The sequence below is a fragment of the Felis catus genome, chromosome C1, assembly GCF_018350175.1.
Source record: "Felis catus isolate Fca126 chromosome C1, F.catus_Fca126_mat1.0, whole genome shotgun sequence".
NCBI classification, from domain to species: domain Eukaryota; kingdom Metazoa; phylum Chordata; class Mammalia; order Carnivora; family Felidae; genus Felis; species Felis catus.
This window is the reverse complement of record NC_058375.1, coordinates 200,367,955-200,391,181: the sequence shown is the minus strand read 5'-3', so window position 1 is coordinate 200,391,181 and position 23,227 is coordinate 200,367,955. Positions and strand designations below refer to the sequence as shown.

General features: G+C 39.8%; 1 protein-coding gene across 2 annotated transcripts in view; it reads left to right on the top strand.

Moving 5' to 3' along the window:
• Window positions 1–814: 814 nt before the first annotated feature.
• Window positions 815–23,227, top strand: part of PECR (peroxisomal trans-2-enoyl-CoA reductase) — a 29,433-nt gene continuing 7,020 nt past the window's right edge. Inside the window, exons 1-6 of one of the 2 annotated variants that reach the window (XM_011285578.4) lie at window positions 815–1,017; window positions 4,909–5,042; window positions 5,751–5,916; window positions 12,064–12,145; window positions 16,687–16,783; window positions 18,870–18,980. In XM_011285578.4, coding sequence (XP_011283880.2) covers window positions 894–1,017; window positions 4,909–5,042; window positions 5,751–5,916; window positions 12,064–12,145; window positions 16,687–16,783; window positions 18,870–18,980 — 714 coding nt within the window. In that variant the 5' untranslated portion in view covers window positions 815–893. The remainder of the gene's footprint in view (window positions 1,018–4,908; window positions 5,043–5,750; window positions 5,917–12,063; window positions 12,146–16,686; window positions 16,784–18,869; window positions 18,981–23,227) is intronic. The other variant, XM_011285577.4, reaches the window with a different exon arrangement.

Sequence of the window (23,227 nt, the reverse complement as noted above, 5' to 3'; positions counted from 1 at the left end):
AACCGCCGGTAAGAAATTTCCCCCATCCTCAGGATGCTCGCTTCCCTAAGGAATGAACTGGAGGATAGGATCTCACCCACCTACAGATGCGTTCTTGCAGGCAGCACGCAGACTCATCAATTTATGCTGCCCGGCTGAAATGGATTAGATCTCAAACCTGGTAAATGTTGCCTCTTCTGTTCATTGCTGGGCGGGGAAAGGGAGACGAGTTGGAGGTGGGTTCTAGTTTATTTTTTAAAATCATTTAGTATCTTGGTTCTGTGGATTACTGCAACGGCACCCTTCACTCCCTCCCCCCACCCCCTCCTCGGGGTCTCTTCCAAAGGGTGAAAAGATCTGGAGGCCAGATTTCTTCCCCCGCGGCTAATCCTGCCTCTTTCCTTCCCAGCAGAGGTCCACAGCCACTGGAGCCAGAGCATCCATGGACGTCGGAGGCAGGCGGGCGCAGCAGGGCTCCCGAGCTGCAGCCTCTCTTTCCCCAGATGCCCTGGAGATTTATTTCATCTTGATTAACCACGAGAGCTATAGCACTGAGGATTGAATTTTTCGAGAGAGCACACGCCCGCTTTTTGTCTGCTTCCCTTCCTCCGGTCCCCACAATGGCATCGAAATAAAAAAAAAAAGAAAGAGAAAGCAACGTACAAGCAGTCTCACCTACACGTGCCGGGGACAAAGTCTGGCGGAGGACCCAGACGGAGTCAGGAAGCCGCCTCCCGGGAGCAGCCATCCGCTGGGAGGCTGGGGACCTGCCTCGGCGTGCGGGTGGGGCCACGGGGCGGGGCCACGGGGCGGGGCCACGGGGGCGGGGCCAGGGCTGACGAGTAACTAAAGGCCCCGCTTACCTCCCAGGCTGAGGGACCTTAGTGCTCCTGGGACTCCGAGGCGCCGTGGAGATGATCCTTTCCGGAAGGGGCAAGAGCTGCTTGGCGGCCGGCTTGCTGAAGGACCGATTGGCAATCGTCACCGGCGGGGCCACGGGTATCGGAAAGGCCATCGCCACCGAGCTCCTGAACCTGGGTACGTGAGCAAGCCCCTGGGCCAGACAACGCAGAGATACCCTGGCATAACCTGGGGTCGGGGTGCCTGGAGCTACTAGGCACCGCTCAGAGACCTGGACTTGCTAAGCAAAGAAGCTGGAGACGTGGGTGAACTTGAAACCAGAGCGGGGACGGGGGAGGGCAAGAAGAGAGTCCTTCCTAAGAAATTGTGGGGAAACGTTGAGAAATGAAACCATTGTTTGTAAGCTAAAGGGAACAGTTAGAATCAAAGATAGATTGCCCGAAGTGGGGAATAAGGACACCTTTGGGAACATGCTGTGGAAGTATTTGTAGATGTGTGCTTAAAATTAATACATCTTATGTATTACCTAATGAAGAAACACGGGAAAACTTCATTTCACTTCACTTCACTTAACTGTTAAAGGTCTTAACACCCAAGAGACTCCCATCATATATAGTCTGCACACAGTTGTTATAATATTTAACCGAACTTGGGGAAAGGGAGGATTTTGTAAGCACATAAACAAGTAAAGAAACCACAAAGGGGAAAATGGACAAGTTTACTTATATGAAGATGTAAATCCTCATTGAATGAAAAAACCATGTAAATAAAGTTTAAAGGCATATGAAAAGAATATGCCCAATTTTTATTTCAAATTTTTATTTTCCCTCCTGGAAATACAGCCTACCTGGTAACAAGCTAAAAGGAAACAAGAGTTCTCCTAACAGTATAATTGATGCTGTGCTGAAAGTTACACATCCATTTTGATAAATTTAATTCTGTTTTAAAGTTAGTCTTGTTTTACCAGGAACCCATGGTGAATCTTTTCAGTGTTTGCTTTGTAAAGCTTTCAGAATGCCCATCAGAATTTCCAAAAGTTGTCTCTATTGGAGATTACTAAATTACAACGTGAACTTGAAAAATAGTTTTCTTTAAGTGCCTTCTTTTGATATGCAGAAGCTCGCTCATCCCATACAACCAAAATAATTGTGGTCACGTGGAGACCCTTCTTACTGTTTGCCTTTATAAACTCCATTTATTCCACATGTGTATATTGAATGTGGACTTTGTGCTAGTGTAACGATTATGGTAACAACAGGTCCCTATCCTCTGGGGGTGACAGCCAGCGTGTGGGGGAGACTCTTAAGAACAGGTCATTACAATGTAACATGGGCTTAAATACTGTGTTAGGGTGAGGACAGGGGTATAGTAGCATGTAGAAGGGACTACCAGCCTCGGCTTGGTGAGGGAGAGAGAGGAGAGTTATCAATATAGTTGTAATTATCAGTATAGTTTAATTAAAATCTACTGTGTACCTCTGAGAAGTCCAGAGTTGGCAAGGCTTCTTGCTCTATGTGCTCTGAGGCTGCCTTGGCCAGTATTTCTGATACATTTATACATTTGTCTACGAAAAAAGGGAAGCAGTCTCTTTAGGAGGAGCTAAGACATCAGGCGACAGTGGACACTAAGGTTCATTTTCACTCAGTAAGGTGAATAGATATTCCGGTATGTCATAGCTTAGAATTTGTACTTCAGGAAAACACTGATGACAGTGTCAGTATGCCCATGAATGACTATTCCTCTTATAACTCCCTTTCCATTCAATTCTAATTTCACTTCCAGTGTTACCAATTTTTATTTCTTTGTTGTATTTTCATCTTTTTGGACCAGCCCTCTTTGAATCATAGGCTTATCACTGGGAGACCCGGACACAACATGACTGTATTTCTTTGCTGTCTGTGTGTGAATTGAAGAAAGCATGCATGGTGCCCAATCATGGCCAGACATTGAAAGAAGTGACATGATTAGTCACTGATCATGATGCGCATCTGTTATTCAATGGTGATTTGTGGACGGAACAGCTTGTATTTTATACAATTACTCACCGTTAATCTGTCATGGTAACTGAAGTTTGAACCATGTTGCTGAGGGATTTATGTTGTTCAACTAAGCTTACACAATTGAAATTCGTGCGTGTTAGAGCTGAGCAAAAGAAGGACTGCCTGTAGTGCTATTTCACCTTTTTTGGCCATCACACTGTTGTTCCCACACATTTATTTTTACATAGGTTATAAATCCTACAGTGCATTGTTACCATTTTTACTTTAAACAATCTCCACCTTTTAAAGAGATTTGAATAGGGGTGCCTGGGTGGCTGAGTCAGTTAAGCGTCTGGCTCTTGATTTCAGCTCAGGTCATGAGCTCACGATTCACGAGATCCAAGCCCTTCATCGGGCCCTGCACTCACAGTGCAAAGCCTGCTTGGGATACTCTCTCTCTCCGCCCCATCAAAATAAATAAATAAACATTAAAAAAATAAAAAAAAGTAAAGAGACTTGAATAGAAAGAAGAAAAGTCTTTGTATTTACTCACATAATTGGCGTTTCTGGTAATTTAGATTTCCATCTGTATCATTGTCCTTCCATCTGAAAGACTTCCTTTACTCTTTTAAGTAATACAGGTCTGCTTTAATGAACTCTTCCAGCTGTTATATGTGTGAACAGGTCTTCATGTTGTCATCATTTCTGAAAACTGTTTTCACTGGGTCAAGATTTCTGGGTTCCCAAATGCCCACCCTCTGCCCCTCCCCAGTACTTTCGAGCCATTTCCACTGTCTTCTGGCTTGCAATATTTCTGAAAAAGAAGTCTTCTGTCTTCCTTGTCTTTTTGTTCTGTTCTTTTTCTCTGACTGCTTTTAATATTTTTCTCTTTATCACGAATTTGTTTAATTTTGTCGTCAGTGCCATTTCTGGTTCTGTTTTTATTAATTGACTTTTCTCCTCGTTATGGGTTCTATTTATCTGCTTCTTTGCATGACTGGAAAAATTTTTGCTGGATGACAGACATTTGAATTTTACCTTGTTCAATGATGGTTATTTGTATATTCTTGAGTTTTGTTTTAAGATGCACTTAAGTTACTTGGAAACAGTTTGATATCTTAGGAGAGGCTTGTTGTATGTTAAGTGTTGACCTGAATGGCCTTTAACCTAGGGCTAATTTTGCTTCACTACTGAGGCCATACTCTTCTGCGTATTTTTCCCATTGGCCCTTGAAAGGTTTTGCCTGGTGGGAACACTATTCTCAGTGCTATGTGAATGTCAGGGTCTGTTGTTTCTGCTCCTTTGGGCTGGTTCTTTCCCCAGCCTCAGATAGTTTTTTTCACTCAATGCACTGTTCAGTGCTCAGCTGAATATTTGAGGGAACTCTGCAGATCTCTGGAGTTATTGCTCTGTGACTTATCTTCTCTCTCTGCCCTATGTAACCTAGTTTTGGCCTCTGGGACTCCCATCTTCGTCTCTTCCTGGGCTCTGAATGGTTTCCTCCTCCTCCCTGTGCTGCACCTTGGACACTGTCTCCAGGCGGTAAGCTGGAATGATCATAGGACTCACAGTGTTTGTTTCCACTCTCCAAGATCGCCGCATAATGGTACCCGCGTCCTGTGCCTGAAAACCATGGTTGTATATACTTTGTCTAGTTCTTCAGTTGTTTCGGTCTGGAGGGTAAACTTGGTTATTGATGCTCCGTCGTAACCAGAAGCAGAAGTCCCGACTCATCTTTTATTTTTAAATCTTTTTTATGGGAACACGTGAAATTTTTCCTAAACATTAGTATTTTTTTTTTTTTTTTAATTTAGACGATCAATGGGGCACTTGAGTTGGTCAGTCGGTTAAGTGTCTGACTTCACCTCAGGTCATGATCTCATGGTTCGTGGGTTCGAGCCCCGTATCGGGCTCTGTGCTGACAGCTCAGAGCCTGGAGCCTGCTTCTGATTCGGTGTCTCCCTCTCTCTCTGCTCCTCCCCCACTCGTGCTCTGTCTCTTTCTCTCAAAAATAAACATTGAAAAAAAGTTAAAAAAAATTTAGACAACCAGTGAAAGCATATTTACTTGTTCTCTGTTTTCTTTTCAGAGTGTAATGTGGTCATTGCATCTCGTAACTTTGATAGATTAAAATCGGCTGCAAAAGAACTGAAAGCCAGCCTGCCCCACACCAACCAGGCTCAGGTCACTCCCATAAAATGCAACATTCGCAAAGAAGAGGAGGTAATACAAATATGTCTATATCATTTATTCATTTATTTTAATTTATAGTAGTAGCTTCTAAACCTGTGCTACAGATGTTCCTATGGTAACTGTCTTAAATGAGGTTAACTAAAAGCAGAGCCTATGAAAGAGATTCTTTTGCCAATGATTTACTGAGTGAATTACGTCCAGAGAAGGAGATGGAGAGAAACAAGATCAGGAAGCAAAGAAAGGATGTGGTCTCAGTGAGATTACCTTTTGTGCCCTTTGCCCTTTAAGTCATTTCTTTAAAAAAAATTTTTTTTTTTTACTTTTTAAAGTTTTGTGTATGAGTAATCATTAATTTCTACACCCAACATCGGCCTCGACCTCACAACCCTGAGATCAAGAGTCACATGCCCTACCAACTGAGCCATCCAGGCACCCCTTTTAAGTCATTTCTTAATGTTGACATTAACCTATTTTAGTACTATTCATTATTCTGGGTTTACAGCTTACAAATTCAGAAGTGCTTGTATTCAGGAGGCTTGTATTCAGAAGTGATCCAGGCTCTTGGCTAAATCTTGTCATCAGAATTACCAATTTAGTTTTCTGATCTGTGGGTATTATGGTACTCAGAGTTACCATTTCCCATTACAGACTGCAAGTTCTTCTCCTCTCTAGAGCAAGCTATCGGTCCAAGTAGCAAGTTAGGTTATTAACCACCTTACTCTTAACATTTTTCTTCAGGTGAACAGTTTGATCAAATCCACCTTAGATATTTATGGTAAGATCAATTTTTTGGTCAACAATGGAGGAGGCCAGTTCATGTCTTCTGCAGAACACATCAGTGCAAAGGGATGGCATGCTGTGATCGAAACCAACTTGACGGGCACTTTCTACATGTGCAAAGCAGGCAAGTATGATCAGTAACCCAAAAAAGTCAAAGTGTCCTTATTTAAAGATTATAGAAAATCTTGAAAGAGAATTGTTAGAGGCGCAGAAACTCCATATCATCAACATTTACTGCCCTGGTTCACTCCCATACAACACAGGGATGTAAATTGTTCCCTTTCTGGATAGTAATTTGGCAGTATTTATAATATATGGATATGCTTTGATCTTGTAATTTTATTTCTAGGAATTTGTCATGAGAAAATTATTATGGATCTGTACAAAGATATAGCTACAAAGTTGTCCCTGAAATTTAAAACAAAAAACAAAAAACCTCTCACACTTTGTTTTAAAGAAATGAATCTGTTATAAGGGCCTGTTCATTAACTTACGAAATCTTCAGGGAGAACTAGATAGAGTCCATATTCTTTCCAGCTAACAATTAGCTAGCATACATAATCTTTGGACTGAAGATGTGTTAAGGTGGTGATGCTCAACTCCTGAAGTTGAGTAACTCAAGGGTTTTCTTGCAAACTTTCCAAGACATTTTTATGATAAAAACCACAGAACAAGTATAATTCCAACCAAAAGGGTCTTTACCCCAAGATGGGTTAGGCTTTATCTTCTTAATATCTCTAAGTCAAAGGCTTGCAGACATTCCCAGCCTTTTTATCTAACCGGCTATATAAAGCTTTATATTAGTTGTGACTAGCTGTTCTAGTGTAGAGACCATAGAAAAAAACGGGAGCTTAAATAAGATAGTTTGTTTCACCCTCATGTAAAAAGTTCAGGTAGGTAGTTAGGGATAACACGGTAGTTCCAGAATCACTGGGGACTGTGATGTTGTGATTTGTAATGAGTGTATGTTTTGGTCTGTCTCCAGTTCCTGGTTCATAGCTCCCATTGGCCCTTGGAATTTCCTGAGCATTAAGAACAGTGGGAGAGTCTTTTGTTATAACACTTGGTCTTCTTGTCTTCAGTACCTGAAATGGCTTTAGGACCGTAAGGGTGAAATGAGTGTCTGTTATTCATAACAAGCCCTGTTCAACCACAACTGAGTATGTTAATGAGGTGACTTTGGGAAATTCCCTAAAGATGGGGTACGAGCTGGTTGGTAGGGAACCAACACTGATTTCTGGGCATCAGAGAGGGGTGAAGGTCAAATCAGTGACCAGTGCCCAAAGATTTAATCAGTCACAACTCTGTAATGAAAAATTAAAGGATAGGGTTGGTAAATCAGAACATGTAACACCATGCCAGGCTCAAACTCCACAGAACAGAAGCTTCTTTGTTCAGGACCTTGCCCTGTGTATTTCTTCATCTGCCTGTTGGTTCATATCCTTTCATATGCTTTGTAACAAATGGGTAATTTAGTGAGTGAACTAGTTTCCTGAGTTCAAGAGCAGATTAGTCAAATCCAAGGAAGAGCTCATAGGAACTTCTGATTTTTTTTTTTTTTTAATTTTTTTTTTCTCAACTTTTTTTTTATTTATTTTTGGGACAGAGAGAGACAGAGCACGAGCGGGGGAGGGGCAGAGAGAGAGGGAGACACAGAATCTGAAACAGGCTCCAGGCTCTGAGCCATCAGCCGAGAGCCCGACGCGGGGCTCGAACTCACGGATCGCGAGATCGTGACCTGGCTGAAGTCGGACGCTTAACCGACTGCGCCACCCAGGCGCCCCAGGAACTTCTGATTTATAGCCAGTTGGTCTGAAGCACAGGGAAGTAAGCTGCACTTGTGATTGGCGTCTGATTCTCTCAAATAGCGTGAAGAAATATTCCTGTAATACCCAGGAAAAGTGTCAGGGGAAAAACAAAAATGATGTCAGAGTGCTAAGAGAAGCAGAAAGTCTGTGTTAGGGTCATTTAAATAAACTTATTCCCCTTTCTTTTTTTTTTTTCTTAATAAGTTTTTTAGATATTCAGTATGGCACGCAGTGCTTTGTTTTCATTTTCAAACTTTTTCTTGGCTATTCATGACCTTTTATTCTTTCAGACGAATTTTATATTCAGGTTTTTTCCTCAAAAATCCTGGTGGGGAATTTGATTGGAATTGTGTTAAATTTGTCAATAATTTGAAAATAGTTACCATGTTTAAATATTGTCTTTCCATAATGGCATGTCTTCCTTTTTTTTTTTCACATTTTACAACTTTATTGAGGTAAAAATATTAAGTTAACATTTAAAGTGTAATGTAATCAGCTTTGACAAATGTGTCTACCTGTGAAATTATTACCCTAAAGTAATGAATATATCATAATGGCATGTCTTTCTATTAATAGATACTTATTTTATATTTTTTGGCAAAGATTTGTGGTTTTTGTCATATAGAACTCATATTTTTTTTTTAATTAAGGTTATGCTTAGGTATTTTTGATGACTCTTGCTATTTTGAATGGGCTGTTTCCCAATTATTTTTCAACTGGATTATTGTTGGTTTATAGAAGAATTATTTTTTCAAGCTGAGCTTGTAACTTTATCTAGCAATTTGTAGCTTTAACAGTTTTTTTTTTTAATTAGTCTTTTGGATGTTTTAGACGTACAATCATGTTGTCTAGAAATAAATACTGTATTTCATTGAGTCAAAGATATAGTCAATTCAGAAATGCACCATTTTGTATATCACTAAGAAAGTACAAACAGTGCCTTGTGTATCTTAAGAAGCCACCAACTGTAAGACATATCCCAGTTTGAAAAATGTGAAAATAGGGGCACCCAGCTGGCTCAGTCGGTAGAGCACGTGACTCTTAATCTCAGGATTATGAATTCGAGCCCCGTGTTGGGTGATGAGAGTACTTAAAAATAAAATCTAAAAAAATTAATAATGTGAAAATAATATGAAAGAATCGTCTTAGAATTTTAAAATACTGTATTTGATATCTTCTTTTCTAGTGGTTTTACCTGCTTTTTCTGTCATACTCTATGAATTGGTCAGAACTCACTAGAAAGCATTAAGTAATAATTGGAAGGCACTCTTATTTTTGCCTGAACTTTTAATAGGAGGGTCTTGAATTGTTCTCTGGCCTTTACATTCTAAAAATTAGATTTCTGGGGCACTTGGGTGGCTCAGTCGGTTAAGTGTCCAACTTCAGTTCAGATCATGATCTTGGGGTTCCTAAGTTCAAGCCCTGCGTCAGGGTCTGTGCTGACAACTCAGAGCTTGGAGCCTGCTTCAGATTCTGTGCCACCCTCTCTCTCTCTCTCTCTCTCTGCCCTCCCCGCTTGTACTCTGCCTCTCTCTCTCTCTCTCTCCCTCAAAAATAAATAAACATTTAAAAAAATAAATAAATATCATTAAAAATTAGGTTTCTGTTAAAGCTAGTCTTGAGGGAACATCTCTGGCGTTGTCTTGATTTATATGAATGGACTTGATGGCTAAATATCAAATGGGGCTTCAAAAAGGTAAAATACTTAAAGAATGAAGTTAAAGGATAGGATAGAAAAGGATACGACTCGTATCTAAAAACTACAAAACATTGCTGCCAGAAATGAAAGAAGATGAAAATAAATGGGAAAACATTTGATGTTTGTGAATTAGAAAATACAATATTGTTAAGATGGTAGTTTTTCCCAAGTTGATCTGTAGGTTCAGTGCAGTCTCTATTATTTTTGCAGAAATTGACAAACAGATCCTAAAATACACGTGGAAGTGCAAAGGACTCAGAATAGCCAGAAATAACAAAATTTTTAGAAATTTTCGAAATTTTTCAGAAATAACGGTTTTGCAACAGAGGAAAGTTGGAGGACTTCTACTTCTTGGTTTCAAGACAGTGTGGTACTAGCATAAGGATAGATGCATAGATCATTGGGACAGATTTGACAGTCCAGAAATAAATCCTTATATTTGTGGTCAAGCTGTTATATTTACGATTTTTGCCAAAGGGACCGAGGCATTTGGTTTGGGGAAATGATAGTCTTTTCAACAGATGGTGCTTGGACAGTCGGTTATGCACATACAAGAAAAAGACCCTTACTTCACACCATAAGTGAAAGCAAACCCAAAGTGCAAAATGGACCATGGGCCTAAAAGCAAAAAGTAAAATTTTGTAACTTTTAGAAGCAAACAAAGGACAAAATCTTTATGACCTTGGCTTAGGCAATGAGTCCTGGCTTAGGCAATTCATAAGGTGAAAAAACTGATGAGCTAGACTTAATCAGAATTACACGTGTGTGCTTCAAAAGATAACATTAAGAAAATGAAAAGATAAGCAATAAACTGGGAGAAGAGATTTCAAATCACATATCTGATAAAGAATTTGTATCCAGAATGTAAAAAGAATTCTTATAATTCAATGTTAAGAAAACAAACCAATTAAAAAATGTGCAAAAGATTTAAATAGATACTTCACCAAAGAATATATATAAATGATGAACAAGTACATCAGAAGATTCTCAACACCATTAGTCGTTAGGGAAATGCCAGTCAAAAGCTCAGTGAAGGGCACCTGGGCGGCTCCGTTGGTTAAGTGCGTTACTTCGGCTCAGGTCATGATCTCGTGGTTTATGGGTTCCAGCCCCGCATCGCGCTCTGTGCTGACAGCTCAGAGCCTGGTGCCTTCTTCAGATTCTGGGTCTCCCTCTCTCTCTCTCTCTCTGCTCCTCCTCCACTTTTGCTCTGTCTCTGTCTCAGTCTCTCTGTCTCTCAGAAATAAATAAAAGCATTAAAAAAAATCTCAGTGAAATATCCTTTCATACCCATTAGAATGGCTGTAACCAGAAAGTTAGACAATAACAGTGTGCAGAAACTGGAACCCTCATGTATTTCTGGTAGGAATGTAAAATGGTGGAGACACTGGAAAATAGTCTGGCAGTTTCTTAAAAAGTTAAACCTATAGGGGCGCCTGGGTGGCGCAGTCGGTTAAGCGTCCGACTTCAGCCAGGTCACGATCTCGCGGTCCGTGAGTTCGAGCCCCGCGTCGGGCTCTGGGCTGATGGCTCCGGAGCCTGGAGCCTGTTTCCGATTCTGTGTGTCCCTCTCTCTCTGCCCCTCCCCCGTTCATGCTCTGTCTCTCTCTGTCTCAAAAATAAAAAAAAAAATTAAAAAAAAAAAAAAAAAAAAAAGAAAGAAAGAGAAGTGGAGGGGCGCCTGGGTGGCGCAGTCGGTTAAGCGTCCGACTTCAGCCAGGTCACGATCTCGCGGTCCGTGAGTTCGAGCCCCGCGTCGGGCTCTGGGCTGATGGCTCGGAGCCTGGAGCCTGTTTCCGATTCTGTGTCTCCCTCTCTCTCTGCCCCTCCCCCGTTCATGCTCTGTCTCTCTCTGTCTCAAAAATTAAAAAAAAAATTAAAAAAAAAAAAAAAAAAAAGAAAGAAAGAGAAGTGGAGGGGCGCCTGGGTGGCGCAGTCGGTTAAGCGTCCGACTTCAGCCAGGTCACGATCTCGCGGTCCGTGAGTTCGAGCCCCGCGTCGGGCTCTGGGCTGATGGCTCGGAGCCTGGAGCCTGTTTCCGATTCTGTGTCTCCCTCTCTCTCTGCCCCTCCCCCGTTCATGCTCTGTCTCTCTGTCCCAAAAATAAATAAATGTTAAAAAAAAATAATAAAAAAAAAAAGTTAAACCTACAGTTACCATATGATATGACCCAGCACTTCCACCCAAGAGAAATAAAAACATATGTCCACATAAAGGTTTGTATTCATAATCACCTCAAAGTGGAAACAATCCAAACGTTCATCAGCTGGTGAATGGATAAATGAAATATGGCATATCCATTCAATGGAATACTATTCGGCAAGAAAAGTTAACTGTTGACACATGTTACAGCCTGGATGAAGCTCACAAACATTATTCTAAGTGAGAGAAGCCAGACACAAAAGACCACATATTGTGTGTTTTCCTTTATACATAATGTTCAGAAAACTCAAATTTATATAAACAGAAAGTAGACGAGGGTTTGCTTGGGGATGGCTTGAACTGCAGAAAGGTACCAAGGAACTTTTGGGGGGGTAATGGAAATATTCTAAAATTGGATTGTGATGGTGGTTCCATGATTCTGTATATTTATTAAAAGTCTTGAAGTTGTACACATGAAGTGGATGAATTTTGTGATCCCTACATTATGCCCAATCAGGCTTTTTATAAAAAGGAAATGGAAATTAAAAATTTTAAAATAAAAAGCAACATGCTGGGACAGGGGATGAGAGTCACACGTTTGTCACTGGTCTTTTTCCTGCAGTTTACAGCTCATGGATGAAAGAACATGGAGGGTCTATTGTCAATATCACTATCCTTACTAAGAATGGATTCCCAGGATTTGTGTAAGCACACACATATATATATGTATATTTTTCTATATCTTTGGGTTTTGTCTTCTGAATAGGGGGGAGTAGGGTGGAGAAAACGTCATAAGTCACGATCCTTAATCCTTTAATAAGTTTCAATCTCAATAGTTAGCTATTCCCTTTATTTGAATGTTGAAAATGTACTTCCAAAAAATTTCCATCCATATGAGACTTGCCAGATTTACCAAGAAAAGAAAAACAGATGCTCCATTACATTTTTTATTATAAGTCTGTCCCAAATATTGCATGGGGCATCTTTATGCTAAAGTTTTGTTGTTGTTGTTGTTGTTGTTATTTATCTGAAATTCAAATTTAACAGAATGTTCTATATTTTATCCAGTAACCCTTATCCAGATGTCGCTAAACTTGTCATCATTTTCTGGAGATATTTTTTTTTTTTTGTTAACGTGTGGAAATAAAACTAATCTAGGCTAATTTAGATTAGAATACTGTGAATATGCCTATTCATTTTTAGACAGAACTGCTGAATTGTTACTCCATAGTGGAATTTGACATATTTCACTCTTATTCTGATTTTGGTAAAATATTATGTTGGAAACTGATTTTTTTTTAAAAAGTCCATCAATGAACTAATTTCCTGTACTGGCTCAGTAGATTCTTTCATAATAATCTAAAAGGACATCCACATAGAACAAAGAGAAAAACAATGTGCCAGGAAGCTACTTGAAGACCACACGTTTAGCAGGTAAAAAGTCTGGTTTAGAAAAAAATTCGTTTTGCTGATTTCCTTCATGTCTTTTATAAGTTCTGATTCCTTCCATTTTTTTATGAAAAAAATTTTATTTTCCCACATAGAATGTTTTATGAAATAGGTCTTAGTGTTATAAAAACATGCATGCTAGTTTTTATATATATACAAAACTGCATAAGGTACAAAGTTGAATGCTCTATCCTTTCTCATCCCAGAAAAAAACCTTTTAACTAAGTAAGACAGTGATCTGAATTCCTTTATTATTAGTCCATCATCTGTAATCTATAGGGTGATATTTTGGTATTGCGGGAATATTCTGTTTTCCATCGTGATTTTTGCAACCACTGGTGGTTCTTACCTGAATCACTTATTACGTTAATGGCGGGGCAATGTTAATTTTTCTGATTTCATAATTGCTTCTATACTTATTAGCTGGTAATTCATAAAAAGACTTCTTTGCAACAGCCATTCCTTCCTTATCTGTATATTTATTACAATTATCATTATTATCATTAAATTTTTTGGTATACCACTATGGACTTATGGACTTATTTTCAAATTCCTCTTTCCAAATGCACATATTAGCTCAAAGTTAATAGAAATTTATATTGTTTCTACATTTCGCTATTATAAATAATTCTGCAGTGAATAACACTGTACATATTTGTTTCATATTTGTGGAGTTACATGTTTACCATACATTCTGGAAGATGGATTGTTGCCTGAAGGTGAAAGGTAAATGCTTTTAGGTATTTCCAGGGGCTCCTGGGTGGCTCAGTCGGTTAAGTGTCTGACTTCAGCTTAGGTCATGATCTTGCTGTTCCTGGGTTCAAGCCCTGAGTTGGGCTCTGTGCTGACAGCTCAGAGCCTGGAGCCTGCTTTCGATTCTGTGTCTCCCTCTCTCTGCCCCTCCCCCATTCTCTCTCCCTCTCTCAAAAATAAAACATTTAAAAAAACTTAAAAAGAAAAACAAAACTCCTAGGTATTTCCAAATTTCTTTCCAGTTTGCACTCCCACCAGCAAAATATGAGTGTGCATGTTCCCTAGAGCCTCACCCAAAATGTGTGTTAACAACTTCCAGACAACTCTGATAGGCAAGAAATGATCTTCTCAATGGAGCACCTTTAAAAAAATTTTTTTTCAACGTTTTTATTTATTTTTGGGACAGAGAGAGACAGAGCATGAACGGGGGAGGGGCAGAGAGAGAGGGAGACACAGAATCAGAAACAGGCTCCAGGCTCCGAGCCATCAGCCCAGAGCCTGACGCGGGGCTCGAACTCACGGACTGTGAGATCATGACCTGAGCCGAAGTCGGACGCTCAACCGACTGCGCCACCCAGTCGCCCCTCAATGGAGCACCTTTTGATTTGTTGAAAGGCTATCTGGATATCTTGTGTGTGTGTTTGAACTGCGTTGCTCCTTGGCACATTTTTCTTAATGTTGCCTAAGACGTTACATTTTTTCTGTTACGTCTATATGGGGGAGTTTAGTCTGACCTGCTGATCTTTTGGGTGGTTGTTCATGATTACAAGGGCAAAAGATTAGCCAAAAAACTAACTCCCGTTTCGCATGGATAGACAGTTTGTGGCCCAAATGCCCATCTGCGGGTGAATGAATCCACCAATTGTAGTCTATCTATGTAACAGACTACTACTTGGAAATAAGAGCAAATGAGCTATTAGCTCAGGCAACAACATGGAGGAATCTCAAAATAATTATTCTGAGTGAAAGAAGCCAAGTGAAAAGAGCATATACTGTATGGTTTTATGTGTGTAAGTTGCAGAAGCATTTGAAACATTTGTTAGTGCTCTGTTCACTGACAGTTGTACATCATCCTGCCTCCTATTTATAAATGACAGGAAGAAAATGAAGCAATGTGACAGCCTTCAAGGCAGTTTATTACTTGTAATCTGTTCCCACACAGACTGCAAGAGGTTTCAGATATTACCTGATACAGCAGTTGGTCATTGAAAGAGGATGTGAGCTTGTCATGGAAATGGTAAAATATAATTTCACTCAACTCCTAGTTCAGATAAATGCCAGTCCCTCTCGGCTTTTCCTTTAGCAGAAGAGTGACTGGAACAGCACTTCATGTGACATAGTCATCACTCCAAAGCTGAATTGTCCAGCATCTGTTCTGTCCTGATGGGGATTCACTAATATCTGTCTCTGATTTTCCACCCCTGTCTCTCATTCTAGCGGCTTTCTCTCTTGGGCACCTACCAGTTTCTTTCTTTCTTTTTAAAAAAATTGTTTAAATGTTTATTTATTTTTGAGAGAGAGAGAGAGAGACAGAGCATGAGCGGGGGAGGGGCAGAGAGAGAGGGAGACACAGAATCCAAAGCAGGCTCCCGGCTCTGAAGCCGTCAGCACAGAGCCCAACATGGGGCTTGAACTCACGACCTGTGAGATCATGACCTGAGCTGAAGTCAGATGCTTAACTGACTGAGCCACCCAGGTGCTCGGGGCGCCTACCAGTTTCTGAACATCTGCCACTTGTTTCTTCAGGGGCTCACTGTAACTGCTGAGCCTTTTTCTATGAGGAGGTCACCTCATGTGGTGACCCTGGTGATCAGGGGGCTGAGTGCAAGGGGACAAACACCTCTAGTCCTCCTCGAAGGAAAGAGTCAGGACTCGGTTGTGCTTCTATATAAGCATGTCTGTTCCTGCCCCTGTCTCTTGCTCCTGGTGTTTTCAATTTCAATTATCTGTCCCAGCTGAGTGTTGCAATTGAGCCCCTCCTCGCACTGGTGGCAGTAGACGGGACACGGGAACGTGTTCTGTAGATCCACCCTGGACTGCTGGATTCAGTAGCAACAGAAGTTGTGGCCCCGTTGGGTAGTTGTGGGATCACTTGGGTGATTCTGACCAAGTAAGTTGGCTTCTGCATGGAGTCCCGCCAGGGTTGCTGCGGACAACACTGGAACAGAGATAGGTTTTCTTCAAGAAGGTTGGGCTCTGTAGGTCTTTAGTGAGAAGTGGATATACCCCCGGGTTTCACACGCTTGGTTCTGAGGACCTTGTAATTAGAAATTCTAAGCAACATTATATCTGTACTTTATGCATGAGATCCCATATGGATGCAGGCCTAAGTATTTTGCACTTCCTTTCTGGAAATATATTAAAATTTATTTAAATTTTGGGGTGTCTAGAAAGCCTATTGATACTATTTCTAGCCCAATGTATGAATTTCTTATCCCTTATCATCTAAAATTGATTTAAAAAATAACCACATTTGTGGGGTGCCTGGGTGGCTCAGTTGGTTGTGTCCAACTCTTGAATTTGGCTCAGGTCATGATCCCAGGGTCATGGGATCAAACCCTACATCAGGCTCTGCACTGAGCCTGGAGCCTGCTTGAGATTCTCTCTCTGTCTCCCTCTGTCCTTTTCCCCTGCTTGCGTCCACTCTCTCTCTCTCTCTCTCTCTTTCAAAAAAAAAAAAAAAAACCAAAAAAACCCCAAAAAAACAAAAAACAAAACCCACACATTTGTAACCCTTAAAATTACCAATTTGTTAGTTTTTCTATGTAATAAAAAGGTCTTCAAAATATTTCTTTTACGGTCATGGTGTTTTGGAGGATGTTATGTGTGCCTACAATGTAAGATTTGTTTGGCCATCAGATAACTGTGTTTTGGCTTTAACATTGAAGGACACCCCCTCCTTCCCCGTGCTCAGAAAAAGGATCAAAAAGACAGACTCAACAGGAATATATCTGTGGGGCTCTGACAGGTCATTGGCACATCCGTCAGTTAACGAGAGAAACAGCAGAAGGTGGTTATAATTTTTATGTTTTGTCTTCTAAAGGCACAGTGGAGCTGCCAGAGAAGGTGTTTATAACCTCACCAAAACCTTAGCTGTGGAATGGGCCAGCAGTGGAGTAAGGATCAACTGTGTTGCCCCTGTAGGTAAACGTTCCATATGAAAGCTATTGACAACTTGTTCTCTTCTGATTCCATTTGTGTTGTTGATAGAGGTATTTGTTAATGCTCATGTATACTAGAAAAGATTGGTTTTTAAAAATACGTAAAATCAGGGGCACCTGGGTGGCTCAGTCAGTTAAGCATCTGACCTCGGCTCGGATCAGGATCTCACGGCTGTGAGTTTGAGCCTCGGGTCGGGCTCTGTGCTGACAGCTCAGAGCCTGGAGCCTGCTTTGGATTCTGTGTCTCCTGTCTCTCTCTTCCCCTTCCCAGCTCATGCTCTGTCTCTCTCTCCTTCAAAAATAAATAAACATTAAAAAAAAATTTTTTTTAAATAGATAAAATCAGAAAGAAGCATTCTTTGATCTACAACCAGATTGTCAAGAAGGTTAAATTAAGCCAATGATTCTCATTCTTGACAATATATTAGAATTATCTATGAAATGTTGAAAAACTAGCAATATGTACACTTGACTCCAAACTATGGAATCCAGGCATTGGTATTTTTAAAAGCCACCTAGGAAATTCAAATGCACAGTGAAGATTGAGAACCACTGCTTTAAAGAACAAATTTTGCCAGATTATTTTGTTATTTCTTGGTGTATCATTAATTCGTCACAAGGAGAGAGAGAAAAATCTGAAGTCTAATTCAAGTTAAAGATTGTTTAGAAGTCGAGAGAAAATTTCTCAGCAACATACTGTAAATTATAGGGGGGAAATCACTATATGTTCAAATCACAATATGTTCAATTTCATTTTTTGTGTGTGTGAAATAAGATATAGCTTAAGCTTCCCTGGGTACTTCCCTGGGTATTACATACCGGCTATGTACTTCAAGAGAGAGATCATGTGAAATATCTCACTCATCTGGCAAAACTCAGCCTAAATCCACTTCTCTGTGATGTCTCTTGCTTTTTTTCTAAGATAGTAATCATCCCTATATACGAAACTATAACATCTGTGGTTATAATATCTACAGACCTGTCCGTATATCTATAGATACTGTTATCCATGCTACTGGGTAGGAACTAAGCAAGAACTGACTTGAAGTGAGTAGAGAAATCTCATCTTTAACAAATTGCAGGCTCCTAGCCAGAAATTTCATAGCTCGTCAGTCCTTCACAGCTGACATCACCTTACCCGTATTACACTCAAGTATTTGTAGGGAAAAATTCATTACAGTTTCATTCTTCGTGTTGGTATCTTCGAATACTGGCCCCCAGAAGTGCATTTCTTGAAAACATTTAATAGTATGTTAGTGTTACAAAGTCACATATATCTCCAGAAGATGTTTTTAGGTTAAATGTCTAAACCTTAATACTTCTAGAAGGTTTCATCCTCTTTAAATAAAAGTTCCAAATTGTTTCATTGGAAACCAGTACAGTGCCCCATTATCATTTGGAGTAATGAATACCACCAAAACCCTTTGGTTTCCTCCCTCACTCACTGCTGTAACCTCTGTTGTAGTGATGGATTCATAACCAATAGCTTTATTGTGTGTTATACAGTTTTTGAGTAATTTTCTTGGCTTTATAAACCCTTGAAAGCTAGTAAATCTGAATAAAAGAATTCCAAAAAAATTAAAATTTTGGTTTATTTATACTGGATTCAAATATTTTATTTGTGCTTTCACTGTAGAGAAAACCCATGAAAATACTGCATTTTCTAAGTCTCACATAACCATAGCCTAGGCTTCTGTTATGAAACAGAGAAGTTTAGCAGAAGATAGAGTAGACTCCCCTGTCCCGCTGTTCCTAGTTAAGTGCCTGTCTGATCTATTCACACAGTTATGTTTTTAGAAAGCAAGTCTTTTCAGAAAAAATCTAGGGCTTGTCTGGTTATTAAGGGAGAGGAGGTCACAAAGTGAGTATTCAGATAATCCGTTTGTAACATGGTAGCTGCACTTCTTTGACAATATTGAGAAAAATTAATATTAGAGATGTTGACTTTTCTGTAAAAATTAACCCACTTACTTTTTGGCATTGGGCAATAGACTGCCTTGATGTCTTTGAGGTTAAAATTTAGTTTTATGTGCTTAATTTTATCTCATTTTATTCTTAAACATAGGGCATCATTTATTCCCCGACTGCTGTTGACAACTATGGTCCTTTAGCAGAAGACATTTTTGCTGCGTACTTTAAGAGAATCCCAGCTAAGCGAATTGGAATTCCTGAGGAGGTAATGTATATTTCTAATAATATCAATTCTAATTACTTCTTAAAAAAATTTTTTTTTTCAACGTTTATTTATTTTTGGGACAGAGAGAGACAGAGCATGAACGGGCGAGGGGCAGAGAGAGAGGGAGACACAGAATCGGAAGCAGGCTCCAGGCTCTGAGCCATCAGCCCAGAGCCCGACGCGGGGCTCGAACTCACAGACCGTGAGATCGTGACCTGGCTGAAGTCGGACGCTTAACCGACTGCGCCACCCAGGCGCCCCTCTAATTACTTTTTTTTAAGTGATCTCTTTACCCAACATAGGGCTTGAACTTACAACCCTAAGATCAAGAGTTGCATGATCCACCGACTGAGCCAGCCAGCCAACCCCCTATTACTTTCTTTTATACTTTGGAAATTTGTAACATTTGGTGTCCTTTTTACACGGTCTGGTTGGCTGATAGACATGAGTGCTCCCATTGCTACCAGACCATTTCCCCTGTTATCTTCTGGCTCCCTGCTTTGCAGACCCACAGAATAAAGATCCTGATCTTTATTCAGGATTGAACGCAGTGTGAATTAAGAACAGCATGGTCTTAATGTTTCATTGCACTTTTCAGCTGTATTATTTTATCACATGGCCTTTGTTGGGACCCAGGACCCTAAGCAAAGTCAGATGATTATGGCTATGTGAAGTTCCATACGTGCTTTCTCTAAGGGCCATATTTAAGTATGTAGAAATCAGTAGACTTATTAAAGGCCAGCAATATCTCAAAATATAGTCTTAAAAACACAGTCTGAAAATATAGTGAAAAAAAGGATGCCTTTCCTGCCATAATAGGAAAAACAGAAATACCTGGTGTAAACTTAGCTCTAAACAAAAAGAAATGTATTACTAAAAAACAGAAAAAAAATGAATAAACAGAGACATGTCCTATTCCTCAATGGAGAGAATCAATTTTATTAAAATCAGGTTTCCCTTTGTATGTTGACCAATGGTAGCTACGCTTGCGGTGAACATAGCATAGCAGACAGAATTGTCAAATACAAGGTCATACGCCTGAAACTAATGTAACATTGTGTGTCAACTCTACTTCACTTTTTTTTAAGTTTATTTATTTTGAGAGAGGGAGAGAGAGAGCACGCGAGTACTAGTGGAGGATGGGCAGAGAGAGGGAGAAAGAGAATCTCAAGCAGGCTCTGCACCGTCAGCACAGAGCCTGATGCGATATTCAAACTTAAGAACCGTGAGATCATGACCTGAGCCAAAACCGAGAGTCGGTTGCTTAACTGACTGAGCCACCCGGGCGCTCCTGTACTTCAATTTAAAAAAATAATGGTAAAAAAACAAAAGTAAATAAAATCAAGCTTCCCTAAGTTAATGTATAAGTTTAATGTAGTTTCAGAATTCAACACACCGATTCTGAAGTTTGTCTATAAAAATATTTATGCAAAAACAGCCAAAAAATGTTTTGAAAAAAATAATGGAGGGGATTTGACCTTCCCAATGTCAAAACATACTATAATGCTATACTTATATACAATATCTGGTATTGGCACGGGAACAGATTAAAGTTAGTGGAACAGAATGCACTCTTATGGGGCACCTGGGTGGCTCAGTCGGTTAAGCGTCCGACTTCAGCTCAGGTCACGATCTCGCGGTCCGTGAGTTCGAGCCCCGCGTCGGGCTCTGGGCTGATGGCTCGGAGCCTGGAGCCTGCTTCCGATTCTGTGTCTCCCTCTCTCTCTGCCCCTCCCCCGTTCATGCTCTCTCTCTCTGTCTCAAAAATAAATAAACGTTAAAAAAAATAATAAATAAATAAAGTTAGTGGCACAGAATGCACTCTTACATCAGTACCATGTATACACGAGGAGTTTATAAGGAGAAAGTAACATTTCACAACTGTGAGGAAAGGATTGACCATTTAGCAGAAGTTTTGCAGCAATTGGCTGTTTAACTAGAAATAAATTAGGCTGGGGTGCCTGAGTGGCTCTGTCCATTAAGGGTCTGACTCTTGATTTTGGCTCAGGTCATGATCCCATGGTCGGGGGGATCAAGCCCCACGTAGGGCTCTGTGCTGAGGCTGCAGCCGACTTGTGATTCTCTCTTTCTGCCCCTGCTGCGCTTGCACGTGTGCATGTGTGTGTGCTCTCTCTCCCTCTCTCAAAATAAAGAAACATTAAAATACATATATATATTAGGCCTCCTATCTTGTATCACATACAAAATCATTTTCAGATATATTAAAACGCTAAATATAAAAGTAAAACCATAAAACCCTTAAAAGAAAGTGTTTTCTAATTCCTAAACTAGCTTTCATTGTTGTTTTGATGTATATTTTTTCAGAAGTTTACTATGCATACACAAAAATACCTGTATTTATTGACTTTTTTTTTTTTACAAAATGGGATTCTACTGTGTGTGTTTTTCTGCAGCTTGCTAAGGATAGATCATGATATATTTAATTAGGCTCCATTGTTGCACATTTAGATTCCATTTATATTTTCAGCATTGTGGTAATTCTTCGGTGAACATCCTTAAACACACACATGCACTCTTATGTGAGAAGTAACTTTTCTAGAATTCCTGAAGTAAAATAGTTTTGCATATTAAGTTTTTGGGAGGTACTGTTAAATCAGACATTTCATGAGCCGTTGTAAACAAGGTGTTCGTATTTCTATTCTGAAAACTAAGAGGGGTTTAAGGATTTTAATCAAGGAGATGATATAATTAAATTTTCATTGGACAGAACATTTCCCTTCACTTATATGAACTATATTATCTATATTTACTGCACAGAAATCAAAATTGAGAAGTTTAAGAAATATGGATCAGTTCATTTAAAATAGTAAAGGCATTACGTGTTAACATGAATGATATTTTTAATGAAAAATTGCTGTATTTTAAAAAGCAAAGGAAAACCATTTTTTGTATTTGCTTTACACTTTTACAAATTTCTTTAACGTATGGCTTCATAGAATACAACTAGACTCTTACCTGCACGTGCATTTGATATGTTGGCAATATGTTGTTTTGTTTAAAGCATATGAAGAAAATCCAACTTCATGTACATGTACAGTTGGAAAAGGAAGGAGCATTTTAATGGACTTTTCAGATAATTGTGGCTATTCTTCTTTGATGTTTGACAAGTGTCTGTTTCTTAAAGATAGGTTGCAATGTGCCATCAATCTCAAACCATGTGAGTGAATCTTTTATGCTCTGTTACATTAAAATCCATTAGTCTTTCTTGCACTTTGGGACTTTCAGCCACACATGATTTTTATAACATCAGTTATTGGCATCAGTTTGGTAAAAAACTGGTTCACTGAGTTATGGGGATCTTCTGGATGTCGACATGCAATCCATTATATCAAAAAAATCCCTTACACAAAAGATCACGTTTGTTAATATCACCACTGATCTCTTCAGAAAAATCTTGAAGTGTTAGGAAATTGTCAAGCTCATGTTGACACGTGTAAGTTTTCCAAAATCCTCATTTTCACTCGAAAGCTCAGATCTTATTGTTGACAACAAACACGAAAAAACAACAATTGTCTTCCTTTGAAGAGACATTCTCACTTTGTTCATTTTTGGGGAAAAAAAAAGGCTGCCAAATACCCCAGCGGGAATTACCGTAGCGTGTTAGTCATTTATCCCAGTGAAAAATTGTATTTCATGAAGAGAGTGACTAGTTCAGATCACAACTCTTCTACTTCCACTGCAGTAGAGAAGCTTAATGAGTAATTCCCACGTTATAACACAGGATATTAAGAAGGTGTGTACCCACTGGTTGAGATTCATATGATGAATAAATTCTGCTGCTTCATCAAAGATATTCTAAAGTGAAACAGGCCTTTCCCCCCATGTGTACTTGCCGGTGAAGAATATAATGACCACTACTAGCCTAGGGACCTGGTTCCTCTTTGTATTCCTGCCATGATTTGCTGATTTCTAAGCTGAGACTCCAGGAGTTTTTCCCACCACTGCTTTGGCGTCATTAATGCAAATGTCAACACAGTGAAAAAGACAAATGAAAAGTTAGTGTTATAACAAAAACAGTTTTGTCCTTGCAAAGCACCTGAAAAGGTCTTAGGTATGCCCAGGGTTTTGCTGACCATACTTTGACTAATGTAGGTGAAACCTTCAAATAGTTTAGATGTGAAGGGGAAGGAGAGAGGGTGGGAGCTTCCGGGAGATGCAGAACAAGGGAGTGCCTCTGCCTGATTGTCCTGGCATCCCTCGGTCAGGTCGTGTTTCCAAGATACTCT